Below are 16308 nucleotides of genomic sequence, written 5' to 3'. Positions count from 1 at the left end.
GTAACGTCCCCTTAACATAAAGCTAAAAAGGACTAAACTTTTTTAGAAAAGAACCAATTTTTACCAATTTTAACTAAATTTTTTTTAAAGTCTCACAGTCCATGTATTATATTATAGATGTATGATGTATATAATCGTACACAAAAAAAAACCGTTTATAAAATATTACAAGTCAATGGTTTAAAATTATTTTGGTTACAGTATGCTTCATATTTTTCTCTTAGTGGATTATAAATTCACCTATTCACACAGTCCATTAACGAAAATTTTGTAGACTAGTTCTATATAATAAACAGGTACAACATAATAATGATGATTATTTCAAAAATTGTATTACGTTCCCAATTTATTAAATTTATTAATGAATTAATGGATTACAATAAACAAAGATGAATATTAGGTATACAACATCAAAAAAGTATAAATCAAAATAAATATTTTAAAAAAATACATGTGAATTCGCAGGAAAATATTAATAGATTTATATAATAATAATAATAATAATAATATCAGAAACAATAATATATATAAAGGCAAAACGTGAAAGATTCGTAGCTATATGCATTTATTCTTATAATAATGTAGGGATTATATTTTTATAATTTTGTTCTGACTATACATAATATAATATAAACTGTTTGAAAAATTACGTAAACAGTAAACATTTAAAATTGAAACGTTATGCCTGAAAAAGTAAAATATCTGACCCTGTCATTATTTGATGACACACTGTTTACGTGTGTATATTTAATCATATTAAAGTCTTTATGTGTTTAATTTGGTTTTTGATAGAACGAATAAATAGATGTTGATAGATTATATTTATATGTATTCAATTAGAAATATTACGCGTGGATTACTCTAACGGTAAAAGAACAATCTTGTGCATTTCGATTTTACAAAATAAGATTATGGGTAAAGATACCATAAATAATAAATTCACTTTATTACGTATTATTTAAGTATATTTATTTCAATACTAAAATAACGTTATAATATTATGCGTATTATATTATGTATTTACTATTTGTATTATAGTAATCACTAATAATTAAACACTTTTATGTTCCGTCGTTTAAGTATGTTAATTTAATTTCTCGACGTCGGATAGGCGCGATATAAGCCAACACGTGTATTATTATTATAGGCTTTAGGATTTTTCATGAAAATAAAAACAGCTAAACTTTTATGATTATTATTATTAAATTTATGGACATTAACAGGAACTGCACTTCCGCGTGGATTCGGAAAAAGCTTTTTCGAAAAGTGGTGAACATTTTTCCCTCGGTGTTTCGTCTCTTAGCCCGAACGCTCCCTATAAATAATATATGTACAAATTAACAAGCGAATACAAAAATAATATGTAAATAATACATTATGTTATACGTGCATATTTAAATAGGTACGTATTTATAATGTGTTCTAGTGGGTGTCATCGCCGGGTATCATTTTTCTTTTTTTGTAATTTAAGGGAAACAGCATTACTGTCCACAAACATCACTAATAAATAATAATATTATTTTTTCGTTTTCTTATATTAAGATATAGGATGATGCGACAAGAGCCAGAACCAGATACCCGTAAATAGTTAATTTTATTTAGTATACTTATTATCTATAGTATGCCTATAGTTGGTCGCGTCGAAGGTTTCATTTGGATCTAATAGATCCAATTAAATTGATGCATACTAGCATACTATTTTCCTTTTTATAGAGCGTTTCGTTAAATTATATAATTATATAGCTCGACTTGAAGATATTCCTTTATCCCATGTAAACTTCAATTTTTTTTTTATTTATTTTTTTTTAATAGATTATTCAATTCTAGCAGAAATCTAAAAATCCTCCATTTTTTTTTAATATTTTTATTTCCTAAGAATAGGTAAAAAAAATTACTAAAAAATGAGATGAAATATTTTTTTTATGTATTGGAGTTAATATAGCAACTTTAAAAAGAATAAGTATTTTATTTAACGATCTGCATAAATTAAAAAAAATTGCCTAGGTTTAAATATAGGTAGGTAATATAATATATGAGATGACTTTTAAAGTTAAAAGTTAAACACTCATTTCCACGAAAAGTATTAACGTATTTTAGAAACCGTTTTTTACATAATTTTAAGTCCTTATAAAAATATGTGTTTACAAATATATATATATATATATTTACTTTTTTATTGATACCTTTAAATGTATGAGATTTTGTGTTTTTGAATTACAGCATAGGTATGTATAATTTTATATTCTGAAATAGATTATCTTTTTAAGAGTTTCAATAAATAGGACATAGGTATATAAAAATATAGTTAATTATATTAATAATATTTCTTTTTTAAACTTATTTGATAGTATGATTGTGCCATATAGTAATATGATTTAATACCAAAATCACATCATTTAAATATAATATAATTTTTACGTGTAATAGCTCACCGAGTATTTGGAACGTTCTTTGATCATTTTAGCCAATGCTTGAAACGCTTCTTCCACATTGACGTCCATCTTACACGAGACTTCGAAAAACGGCATATCGTAGCATTCCGCTATCTAAACATAATAGATAAAGATGATGCAATACGTAATATAAAGTATTATACAGTATAATGTACTAGGTATAGTGTTATAATATATACTGCATACATAATATTATTGTGCATTTGTGCTGTATCGATTAATTTATTTTCAAACATGATAGTAAAATGTAAAAAAATATGTTTAATTGTCGGTGCAATGGACCGCTATAGTATAACAATACTATTTCGTATTGAAAAATTATCTGAGTACTCACTTTTTCACCGTCAGCTTTGTCCACGGCTCTCACTGTCTCGTTGTCACATTTGTTACCTGCCAAAACTTTAATAACATCCGGCGAAGCGTTCTAAACATAAATATTATTTATTATTGTACGTAATTATTACATAATTTACATTGTAATATTCATATTATAATTAGGTATTATTAGTTGCAAATATATATTGAATAATTGGACCATCATGTTCTTGTTCATGATTATTATACCATTAAACTGTTCGTTAAAACTCACCTCTTGAATATTCTTCAACCAGTACGTCAAATGGTCGAATGAATCCAAATTCGTCACGTCATAGACGAGTAATATGCCCATTGCGCCTCGATAGTAGGCCGTAGTCAGTGTTCGGAAACGCTCTTGCCCGGCAGTGTCCCTGTGTAAGTTATTATTTATTAATATATTAATAAAAATATTTTAATATATTAATAGGTATAATAATTAATTTCGTGATAATGAATTGCAGGTCATTAAACAGCTTTAATTATAAATTGGTTACAACAATATTATACAAGAACAACAAAGTTCTTTTTTGGATCATTTTTACATTTTAAATTTTTAACTTGAAATTATTTTTTCATATTATTTTTGTTATTTGCAGCGCATCTATATATTTACTATATAAAATGTAATTTCTGCACCATTGTCATTTCAGACGGTGCATTAGATTTTCAAAAAATGAATTTGACGCAAGTATAGAAATCATGTTTAAGTGTGCTAGTAAATCTTAATAAATGATAACATAATAATATAATTTAAAATTACAAATACTATCAATTTATTTTTAAGCATATAGCTGATAGAGTAATAGCCAATAGGAAATGTAATGTAATATAAGGGTCCTGTCACACTAGAAGCTTATTATTTATTGTATTTAAATATTTTAAGTTCACAACTCGTTCAAAATTCTAAAAAAAGATGGTTTTCGGACTATAAAATTAGAAATATATATGATTTCATTAAAAAAAAAAAAGAAAAAAAAACAATTAACAGATAATCAAAAATAATAATAAAATTGTTATGATTTCAAAATATACCTATAGAAAAAAAAATTCGCAAAATTTTAAAACTTTTCGAAAAAATTAGTATTTACCTACCTTAAATAAAAATAAATATACCTACAATGCTTTTATTATTTACATTCTGCTGGAATATTATTATTTCATAATATACATAGGATTCGATACAAAAATAACTTATTTAAACTTTTTTAGATATTATTTTAATAACGGTAATTAATTTTATTGCACCATCTTACACAATTTAATATTATATTATACACCATAAAATCTTAGAAATAAGAATATCTTTTATTTATAACATGTTATATAATAAATGTCTACATCATATTTTGTCGAGTAAAGTAGAATTGTAGTTAGGTATACATAATTATTGTATTAAGTACATACTACATATATTGCATTTTATTATAGTTATATTTATAAGCCTATTATCGTTTGCTAATTAATTTTGCTTTTTTTATTGATATTTCATAAGACGGGCTTATTGTTCTATTATCGTATTATATTACTCATACATCAAATACATACACTAAAATTGTTTGTTTGCGTTTTATTGTGTAGGTTTTTTTTCATTTTTACAAAACTTAAAACAATATTAAAAGTCATATAATATGTTATCAACGATTATGCTATAACAGATTTTCCTACATATAAGACCTAATTGAATCATTTTATACAAAAATACCTATCAAATGAACATAACAATAGGAAGTGGGTTAATGTCATAGAAAGATTAAAAAATCCAATTACAAGGATCATTCGATCATTTAATAAGCTAGTGACATTTATTTGTATACTTATAATAAAATTATATTATTAATTGAAGTATGAAAACGTACAATATCAAGACATCATAATTTGAAAATTAATAATAATAATTGAAATAAAATTATTTATCCTACCAACCGCGACAAAATTGTATTGACTTTATGTCATATTTTGCACACATCATGACGTTGATTTACCTAGCTATATTATTGGTTTAATTTACTCAGTTATAATATTATTGAATATAAATTCAATATTACATCGCGGATGTTTTGCTGTAGTAATTTACATTTTAAATTAATCGATTTATATTCAGTTTTATTTCAGTCAAGCGGTTCTGTATAAAATATGAAGTATTTTTCTATACTAAAATAAATTATATTTGATACTTGAATAATACATTTTATTAGGCGTTTTCTTGTGAAATACAAATTGGATTCATTTTAAAATAGTACTTACAATTTTTCGTTATGTGGTGAAATATATTTCACATAAATTTAAAAAATACCAAACAGCTGTTGGCTTTTATATTTGGCATTATGATTGTTTTATTATATTACATAACGATATTATAGGATATAGATACTTTTATTTTTTTCAAGTAGTAAGTACCTAATGCCTATAACATGCAATCTATATACATTCTTGACATAAAAATACACTGGTTGAAACAGTAAACAACAATTATAGTGGGTATAACTGGGCATGTAACAAGTAGGTATAGGTACATAATATACGTCATGTGCATGCAAAAACAAATTTTAATTATTTGTATCATAATAATATAATAACGATTTCGTTATTATAACACAGTGCAATTTTATTTGTTCAGTGTTAAATTGTATATTTTCGTATATACAGTACAATGTTTCGGTATTTGACTAAAAATTTTAATTAAAGCTGAATCGCGTATAAAATAAAAATAATTTAAAACGACACTCGCGTATTTTTTAGAAAAATAATACTATTTCACACCGCGTCATTCTGCATACATAATATAACGTTAATAATTTCGCAGTTGTACAATTTATTTATTTAATTCGTTCAAAATCAAACGATTTTAACTTCAGAAAGGTACTATTATTATTAAAATTGGTTTTAAATGTATTGAAATTAAGTTAACTGCAATTATATTTTATTCTATATTATTCATTGGTGTTTTTATATTAGTTTTCGTAAAATAAGACGACTGCACCGATAATTCCAAAAATAATGTTGTATCAATATTACCAACGGTTAGATTAGGTTAAGGAGAGATCATTTAAGTACAGATATTAATTAAATATTTTAAATAATAAATACGCTTGTCGTTATAAATAATAATATTATATGAACTAGCTTACCATATTTGTAACTTTACCGGCTTTTCGTCCAATTGAATTATCTTCTGTTTGTAATCGACTCCTGAAATCCGAAAATATTATTATTGTTAGCTTCCTATGTAGAATATAGATATTATAGTAAGCAGGTATATTATTGTTTTATGACATTCTACAAAATGCCTCGACATTTGCATTTTACGAGTCATCGCGTTAGCATATATAAATAAAATATGCTCTCGTGTAACGATGTTAGCTCGTACAATTTTACCCCTTTTAACCGTTTGATTTGCATGGGTACACATTGTAAAGTAACCTAAATACCGCGCGACAACCACGCGATTTAATGATAATTGTATAAGAAACACGTCGCAGAAAACGTTGTGACAAAAAAGAAAATAATCGTCGTGTAAAACATGAACGAGTTGTAAATTTCCGGCTGTTTTAATATTTTGTAGTCTCGGAACAAGTTGGGTACCAATATTGTACATCCGATTCAATTAAAATTTGCAAAAAAAAATGTTTGTTTTTAGGTTTGCCTTTGACTCGATTTTTCTATTGGATTGTAATATTTATTAATTTATTTATTTACTTGAGAGTGTAATATAACGCGTGCACAACGAATGAGTTTTATTATATCATAATATTAGTTATTATAACAATAATAATTTTAAACGAATAACAATCATTATCTTTTATCTGTTAACCGCCATACTGTCATACTGATATACAGATTACGCATCAAGAGCACGAATTTATTAAGTAAATAATTAAAACAATTTGTAATTTGTAAAATTTTTGCAATGCTTTTACGACATGAAAAAAATGATAAATATTAAAATATCTAATATTTTTTGGTAGGTATAATATAACTTTATGGGTGTAATACACGTAGCAACGACTATTTAATGAGATTTTAAAATTTGAACAATAACGGCATTTTTCTTTTATAATATTTATGATACAATTTGAATTAAAATGGAATAAAATTAATTAAAATCGTTAAACCTGTATATTTATTATAGTTTACTATACAGAGTTTTTCTTCGTACTTGTCCTTGCTACCCACCTAATATTACTCGTTACTCTTACCCTCCTATTTATCTATACATAGCTATTTAAATATTTAATGGGATCTACAGTAATAAATTCATCTTTTAAAATATTTACATAATTATCTTTTTAAAGTGGACCAATCTCAAAATTTTACAAAACATGAGAAAAACATTTTTTTTTTTTTTTAATTATTTTTATTTTGTATTCAGCTATAACCCAATACAAAACATCATAAATTTTAATAATTGCGCCGTGGGACTCTAATAACCTTTTTCTTAAATCATACTTCGAAAATATTAAGTATAAAAATAAAATGTATTAACTTGGACGAATACAAAGAAACACTTTGTATGTATGTATATTATATAGGTATTAAAACCAAAGGTTTTGTTGACGTATGCTGCAAAAACGACCTTATAATATATTACCATAATACGATGTATTATTCATCTCATATTATCTAATATGAGATGGATATATCCTTTGGTGAAATCCCCGACGGGATGTTGGTCAAATTACGTTAGGTTTCGATTTTCGGACGACAAAACCTAGTTTCAATGGTGTATAGTATCTATATCCTATATAATATTCATATTAATAAATATCCATCATTATATACATACATATATATATATATATATAGATGGTTGTTTGTCCCTTTATACAGCATTAATCATTCAGAAATATCGTATAAAATAATATATTTGGGTGTTTGTATCAATATATATTATATACATAGTGTCATTAATGATAATAATTCAATACTTTTCTATTTGAGTTTGAGTTTTAGAATTTATTTTTACTTATAGTCACATGCAACATAAAATGCGCATATACAACTGTAAAATATATCTAATATAATTTATACCTGGGCCAGATTAAGGTTTTTACCGCCCATAGACTGAAATTAATTTACCAACTAAAAAAAAATTGGTATTTCGTTTCGACCGTTAAAATTTGCCACCGTAGGCTTTAGCCTAAACAGCCTAAGCGGTATACGGCCCTGATTTATACGTAGGTATATTAGTACATTGCCCGTTCATTGATACTTATCACGAAACCGCGCAGACATTACCCATACACCTACCAAGGTAGTATATATATACACGATATGAATGCTACATGTATATTAAAAAATTATATCATGAATTTAAAATTAATAATAATAAATGATAAAGTCAAAAAGGATTCCGTTAAAATAATCGATTGCATTTTTCTGAGCCATACCGGTGGTGCATAATATTCTTATCATGTATTTATTTGGTGGTCGACGGTCGTGGTCAAATCGCATTTAAACACTTACAAAATATTTAACGTTTTACACATATACAAGGCGTATTACCTATTGGCTATTACGTATGATATATAATATAATTACTTGTATTTATTGTTGCTGCACGCTAAAAATATATTATGTAATTTTACGCACGCTAATTATATTCATTCATAGTTGAATATATAATTGTTTAATATGTTACCCGGTTACCGCATGTACGCTTTATAATATATAATACGTATTTATACATTTCATACATTGGGTTTTGGGTATAATGTAGGTTAGTGCAAGGACATTTGATACTTACGCATAAAGGTCACCATTGATGAATTTAACGACGTGCTTAGTATAAAGGACGTGAAGTCTGCACAACTGGTAACATTATATTTTAAGGATGTGCAAATTTGTCTGCGGATGAAGTATATTATTATTATTATTATTATTGAGACTTCTCTGTGGATTATTAGCAGTGTGTGAAATTATGAATATGAATTCACATTTGTACATTAAATGTAAAATAGGAATGGTTGGTTAAGAGAGATTTATTCTTGTAATTTTTCCCTATAAAAACTAGATACCTGGGTTGTGTAGAGTAAAATCTCTTCACTTCTATTGTAATTCTTATGAATTTTTGACTCGATCGAAATACATCTAGGAGTATACACGCATACACGCGCAACACATACGACACATGCACCACTGCATCGATTGAAACATCTGAGAATTTGAGAAATCAGAAGCTAGAAAGCTTTCAGTATTACAAATAAATATAAATATACATATTATATCCACGTTGCAATGATTCCGTCATCAACGATTATCGTCATAGATAATTACGAATTTTAGTACCCATATAATGTATAAATATAATACACAGTCGCTATACAGTTAATAAATTGTGATCGGTAGGCAATATACTAGTCTAACTGCGGAAAGGATATTTCATGCAATATATAATTAATAAACATTTATAATTTACACATAAACAAGCTATGACGTACAGCGCGCGTTACAATATATTGTCCGAAAGAAAATTCGAGAAAATTCTCGCAACAAGTCCGTCAAGTCTTGGACACCAGTTCATAAGTATAACTTACCAATGGTCGATATGTACGTGTCGTAATACGTCTCGTCGCAGAACCTGTGCATCAGACATGTTTTGCCGACGTTCGAGTCGCCCAGCACGAGCACCTTGTACGATTCGCCGGTGTTCATGTCACGGCATAGCCCTCGAGACACACACTGATCGGCGGCGACGGCGGTATAGTGGCGTGTGTGTACACGTCGTCGTCCCTTATTTGCGCTGTCGGTAGTCACAATCGTTCGATTATCGTATCGGGAAACACTAGACATCGATGTCTTGGAGTAGTGTATAATATGATGGCGTACTATATAGTATATTATCGCGTCGCACTTGCCTAAAAAGCTCGATTATCGTGCGCAAGAGTCCGCCCATACCACTCTTTGCCCCGAAACGGACCATATTATACACCAACGACTACAACCCCTCTCGCCGCCGCAGACGATGACTCACCCAATGAATATCGATTCGGAGTCGGCAACCCAGTCGGGGCCAAAAGTGGTACACACACTATTATATACATGACACAAAATAAATATACCCCTTTATTTTCTTTTTTTCTTTCAAACGATCATACAACCAGGGTCCGATCCACCGGATCGTCACCGCCGCCGCTGTCACATTGTATTAAAATAATATTATTAGAGATTTGCCGTTTTTCTTGGATATTATTATTACAACAACCGCCAAATTATCGTTTTAATAGGTATATTACGAGGTATTTTTTTATTGATTATAGCGAACCAGTCTAAAGATAATATTACCTCTGTTCACTCTACACCGTTCAACATTCCAATAACATAGTTAAATCTATTTGGTCGATTAGAATAATTTTTTTTTTGTTAAAATATCGATAACGATGAGCTACTCGTATTTACGTTACAATGTAATTGTAAATATAGAAACCTAAATTGTAGAACATATTTTTAAAATATTGGAAAAAAAACAAATGTGTGACCTGCTTACGAATTATGTGAAAAATGCTTTTTGAACTTACATTAATCTTGGAAAATCGGTTATAACGTCGTTTAATATAATTATAAATTATACATCTATATACATCGTATTTATAACTTTATCGCAATATTATTATGTATTATCATACAAAAATAATAATAAATTACGTAACAGTTAGAGAAACCAGCGATGTATTTATTTAATTATCTCAATGATACATAAAAATGAAAATATCGAAGAAAATTGGAAAAATGATCTCTCTAAAGCACAATCTGTGTTAAATTATGTATTTTCAATCCAAAAAAAGTGCTGAGTGAAACTTTTATATAGCTTTTCTTTTGTCTTAAAAAGCGTTGACCGAAAAAAAGCTTATATAAAACACGCATTATCCCCTCTCAGAATCTGGACAAAGTTTGATAAATAATCAATAACGACATCCCCTCAAATCCACTTTTAGTATAAGCTTAAGAAATGTTTAGCTAGCCTTAATATTTTACAAACCGTCCTATATTTTTATGTTTAGCTAAATCCTATATGCAGAAATTTATTATCCATAAGTATAAGCTCTAACGTAAAATACTCTACAAAACTTTCCATCAAAATTATTCCTATATACATACATATAATAATAAATGTCACAGTTAAATGTACTACGATACAGCGTGTAAAGAGCATAATACTTAAATCCTATGTGGGGACGTAGGGTGTAGGAGCATTTCATATAACATACTTTTTTCAACTCAATAGCACTGATTCGTATAAAATATGAATTTAAACAGATGTAAACCTACTAAAACATAACAACCAATTGATTTTGCTAAATTGCTGAGTCTTGTGAATATAACATGTAATACGGTTATATACTTAGATTTTCGAATAAAATATATAGAAACTATTTCGTAGTCAAGAACCGCATTGTGGTCTCAACTTTAGGGTTATGCTAATTTATAAAATTCAAACTTTCCAGAAACACCATTGAGCAGAATTTCTAATGTACAACCTTACGTATCTTAGGAATTGTTACTATTCTCCATTCTGATCTTAAACTTAAATCTGTAGGCGAAAAATCAAAAACATTTCAAAAAAGATTTTACAACAGTAATTTTTCACTCTAATCCCGTAGTCTGTAAAAATCCTGACGAGGTTTCAATCTCTACGCAAACAATTTTAGGATTCACTTTGAAGACAATTGATTTAATGTATGTATTCAATTTAAATTCGATGATAATCATTGGATACGTGAAAAATGATTCTAAGCGAAGATGAGCGAAGCCCATATTACTAACTATTTTTTATTGTATATTTATATCGTATTTATAATATAATTTATTTTACTATTGGTAATATGGTAGGGTGAATTAATTATCCCGAAAACATTACATTTATTAAATTATTGTTGTTAACTTTTGGGAGATCAAAATTAATAAATGCCAGTATTTTTCTGAAAAGTTTCTTGATAATAATGAAAAACAAAAATCAAATAAGGAAAAAAACACAATTTTTACGCAAAATCATTTTTAGATCAAACTTTTTTTTTTATTTAGTTTTATTCAGAAATACTAGCTTCTAAATCAATACCGACTTTCTGTAGATAAAAGTAAGTAGGTTCGTCGCATAAATATAGGCAATACAATAAATCCAAATGTTTTAAAAATATCTTTGTGTGTAAAAATATAATAATATACCTACGTAAAAATGCCTAGTTTTTACGGATAATTTTTTTTTGACTACAACAAAATAACTATAATCCTTCTTTTTCGTTTGAATATGTAATTTTCGAGTTCGAAAAAATCCTATTATAAACATAATATGGTGAAAATTCAAGTATCTATGATGGTTATTCATTTTTGAATAACAGCAAAATCAGAAAATCGAGTTTATCAAAAATTAATTTCGTATTAAAACTGCTGTTTCCCCACCCCTCCACCAAATTATGAAGAAAAGTACTGGGAATTTTTAATTTTTACCCCAACTAGATTTAATTTCCTACACCAAAAAATATATTGAAATTGATAATCAAATTAAATTTTCTACTATAAATGTGTTCTTTAGAAAAATATACACAATCAATACATTTATCGTTTTGCTTTGTAAAGTCTACAATTTACGAGACTAATTTAATTAAATAAATTATTTTATATTATCAGTTTGCCTTTTTTAAAAATTATCCATACCTGTTTGTATTGTTTACACTGTGTTATGATGTATAATTTGCTTATATTGCGCCTCTTGGCTTGTAAATTTTCTAAATAAAAATGTAAAAAAAAAAATCGTGTCGTAAATTCGTTTCGTGCGATTTCCGCACCAGCCATATACGTAAAATATGCTATTTTACGGCGTTAATTATGTCACGCTATTTGATTATTATTATTTATTTCTATGTTAGTTCCTAGCTGTCGCGCTTTATTGTTTCATATTTGTTTTCTTATACCTCCTTAAACGTGACCGCAATGCGTAATTATTGCATATAAGTTTATACATCATCGCATACAACACTATCATAATAATGAATAATCATTAATAGTATACCTACACTACACCAAGCACACAGACATACATAATATAATATACATAATAAAAATATATTGTAAAATATGATCGTATTGTACATCCAATAATACTAAGTCTATATGTGCGTGATCGTCTCTACAAGATTTTTATTTAGTTTCGTAGATCGTTATTAGTGACATAATTATATTTTTTACATTATTATTCTATACCAGTGGTTATCAACCTTTTTGGATTCATGTAATACTTATTAGCAAGAAGTCAACACTGCGTCGCCCTAAAGTTAAAATATTAAACAACCTAAACTTTACTATACATTTTAGAAAAAAACTATGAGTGCTTTAAAAAATACAGTATGTAGAAAAATAATAATTATACATTTTATTTTAGCTGTAGTGTTGAATGAATATCGATATTTCGGTCCAAAGAATAAATAGAATTACGAGGGTTATTTGAAAAATGAGGGCCGTTCGCTTATATTTCCAAATAGACAAGTCGTAACACGTTTAAACTTGTACATATCTGTACGTGCACTACTCGTGCATTTATTTCAGGCGTTGTTTTGATTCAGTAGTAATTTTCCTATTTGTGCGTACAGTAGACAATGTCCGCGATAATCGCTGCTCCCGCCAGCTGTGAAGTTCGCGCTGTAATAAGATTTTTGTGTGCAAAAGGATCTTCAGCTGCTGAAATTCATCGAGAGTTATGCCTAGTTTATGGACCTACTTAAATGAGTGAAGGAAAGATTAGACAATGGTGTCGTGATTTCAAAAATGGACAAACAAATGTTCATGACGAAGAGTGGTAGGCCCAGTATGCAAACTGATGAAATTGTTTCTGTGGTGGACCAAAAACTGCGATCTGATCGTCGGTTGACGATTAGTGCCCTGGCTGATGAATTTCCTATCCTTGGACGCACTACTGTCTACACAATTGTCACGGAAAAACTTGGATACAATTTTATGATAAACGGCCCTTACTTTTCGAATATGCCTCGTAATATAAAGATATAAACTTTGTGGTATGCCATTTAGTGTGAACAGTTATTTTTATTATTATGTTGTTTTAACATTGGTGGTGATTAAACCTACAGAGTTGGGAATAATACGATTTTATTGGAAAAAATTAATAATTCTTTTATTTTTTCAGTGGATATTTTTTGTCACCACTATGCTGGGACCTTGTCACATCCGTTGAGAACCACTGTTCTATACCAACCTTATGCGTTGGGCTATATTCTTAAACATATAGACTTAGTATAATACAGACGTCTTTATTCGTTTTGAAAAATTCCTATGCGAATTAATATGACTGTATCTGGGTTTAGCAATTTACTTTGACGACTCTTATATATTTGGTTTTTATCAAAAAACTCGAAAAATGAAAATAGCTGTATACAAATTTCGATAGTTTTATCGTATATATATTTATAACTATATATCAAGAACTATATTAATGTAGCTTATGGCTTATCGTATAAAATATGAAAGAGTAAAATAATAATGATAATAATGAGATAGATGTTACCAAAGGCATGTGAAGGACATTTGAATCTTAGGGGATAACCTTACAAATGTAGCTCATATACTAACCAAACAGTAATATAACAAGTTTTATACGTTTACAACATTACCATTGGATTACTACAAAATTTTAATTTGTTTTCTCATTTATTTAAGAGTAATAAAACTGTATAATATTATACAAGTAGCATTGTACTTATATACGCTACATAAATGTCATAATTTAACGTTTGCAGTTGGTTTGGAGACGTTAGTCTTATGAAATGCATGTACAAGCGGTTAATCAATATATATTTTATAAATATAAATTATAGCGTTGGTTTAAACATTTGAATGCACTAAAAAACAAATAGGAACTTAATGGATTTTATTATTTTATGAGATAATATAGTAATGACTATTTTTAATGTCGTAACTAAATTTTGTTTGACTAAAAACATCATGCTTTTACTTTCATACTTACGACTATACACATGATTTTTAACTCTAAATCCTGTGAATTGAATGATATTTAAAATTATTTTTGTATAGGTTCGCAATTTAACAGCTATTATTTTAAGTCAAACAAAACAATACACAATTTAAGTCTCGAGATGAGTCATCTTTGACGATGGATATTTGGTGGATTTCGAAACAATGAATATTATAAAGTAGAAAAAGTAAAAATAAAACTGATAATAGAATAGGAATTAAGTGAAATATGAATTATGAATTACTAAGTGTAACTTACACTACATTACTCATAAAATTTACATAGACAAGATTATTAATAAAATTATTCAAAAAATGAACCATCTGTGATTATTAATGCTATTGAATTTTACACGAAGAAAAGAAAACCTTCAAAACTTAGAAATTAAAATTTTAAAAACAATACAGGTACCTAGTATATAGTATATTATATATTAGGTTGATACTTAAATATATAGAGTATTAATTAGAAACAGCTAAGTATACATTATACTAGGTAAGTATAATAATAAAAAAAATGTAAAGCTATTTGAAGATAAAAAGTAAAATAATGATATGTTACTCAAATAAGTATAGAATAATACGATATGAATAACTGAAAATTGTAGGTACCTATATACTTTCAAGTTATATCAGAAGAAGTTTTTTTTGGAAAATGTATAGTGAACAATGTCTTTAAAAACACGAGAAATAAAATAAAAAATAGGAATACTTTTAGTACTACACAGAAAAAAAACTTTTCTAGTTTAGAAAGATATATTTTGACAATCGGTAATAAAAAAAAAAAAAATTAAGGTAACTTGATTATTATAAATAATAGTATTGTAAATATTCAGATGGTTGATAGAAAAATACATTTTGAAAAAATATATGGAAAATATAATACTATTAATGACATTTAATAAATTTAATTTCTCTCCAGAATATTAATCCCCGTCATTTTTTCAAGACGCTTATTAACTTAGATTTAAGCTTTTCTTCGACTTTAAATTAGCAATTTAATTATACCCGCGCATAACTTAATAAATTGAATTAAAAATCACAAATTATTTTCTTTGACCTCCTCTCCTCCATTCCAATATTTTTATATTATTTTATTTATACTTTATACGTCTGTAATAATAATATTATATTATGCATATTAATTTGTGCTAACAATATAAGCTCCATCAATGAAATAAAAAAAATTCAATAATTATATTTTAATTGCTAAATTAACAATAACATGAATAATTCACAATAAAAGTATTTTACATTTTTCACATAGCAACTAACGATTATTGATATTTTATAGTATAACTGTATAAGTATATAACTTAGTATAATATATTATCCTATATTCATATAAAATATTACTATATATATAATATATACAAAATATTCACTAATACATAATATAATTATGGATATAAATGTCAAATGCATAGTAAATGTATATAATATCTTAAATAGAACTGCGAAGTTTATCTTTATTGTATTCTCGCATGGTTTATTCGTATTTAAAACCTCTCCGGGCATAATT

The 16308-nt window shown here is 27.1% G+C and overlaps 1 protein-coding gene across 1 annotated transcript; it reads right to left on the bottom strand.

Moving 5' to 3' along the window:
* Positions 1-511: 511 nt before the first annotated feature.
* Positions 512-9503, bottom strand: LOC113560759 (ras-related protein Rab-13-like). Its single transcript, XM_026966814.1, has 6 exons — positions 9344-9503; positions 5939-5999; positions 3043-3181; positions 2788-2877; positions 2433-2546; positions 512-1315 (listed from the first exon to the last, which is right to left on the bottom strand). The coding sequence occupies exons 1-6, from the start codon at positions 9459-9461 to the stop codon at positions 1217-1219; spliced, it is 621 nt and encodes a 206-aa protein (XP_026822615.1). The 5' UTR covers positions 9462-9503; the 3' UTR covers positions 512-1216.
* Positions 9504-16308: the final 6805 nt, after the last annotated feature.

This window comes from Rhopalosiphum maidis, chromosome 4 (genome assembly GCF_003676215.2).
Source record: "Rhopalosiphum maidis isolate BTI-1 chromosome 4, ASM367621v3, whole genome shotgun sequence".
Lineage (NCBI taxonomy): Eukaryota > Metazoa > Arthropoda > Insecta > Hemiptera > Aphididae > Rhopalosiphum > Rhopalosiphum maidis.
Note: the sequence above shows the minus strand (reverse complement) of the source record. Positions and strands in the feature narration are given on the sequence as shown.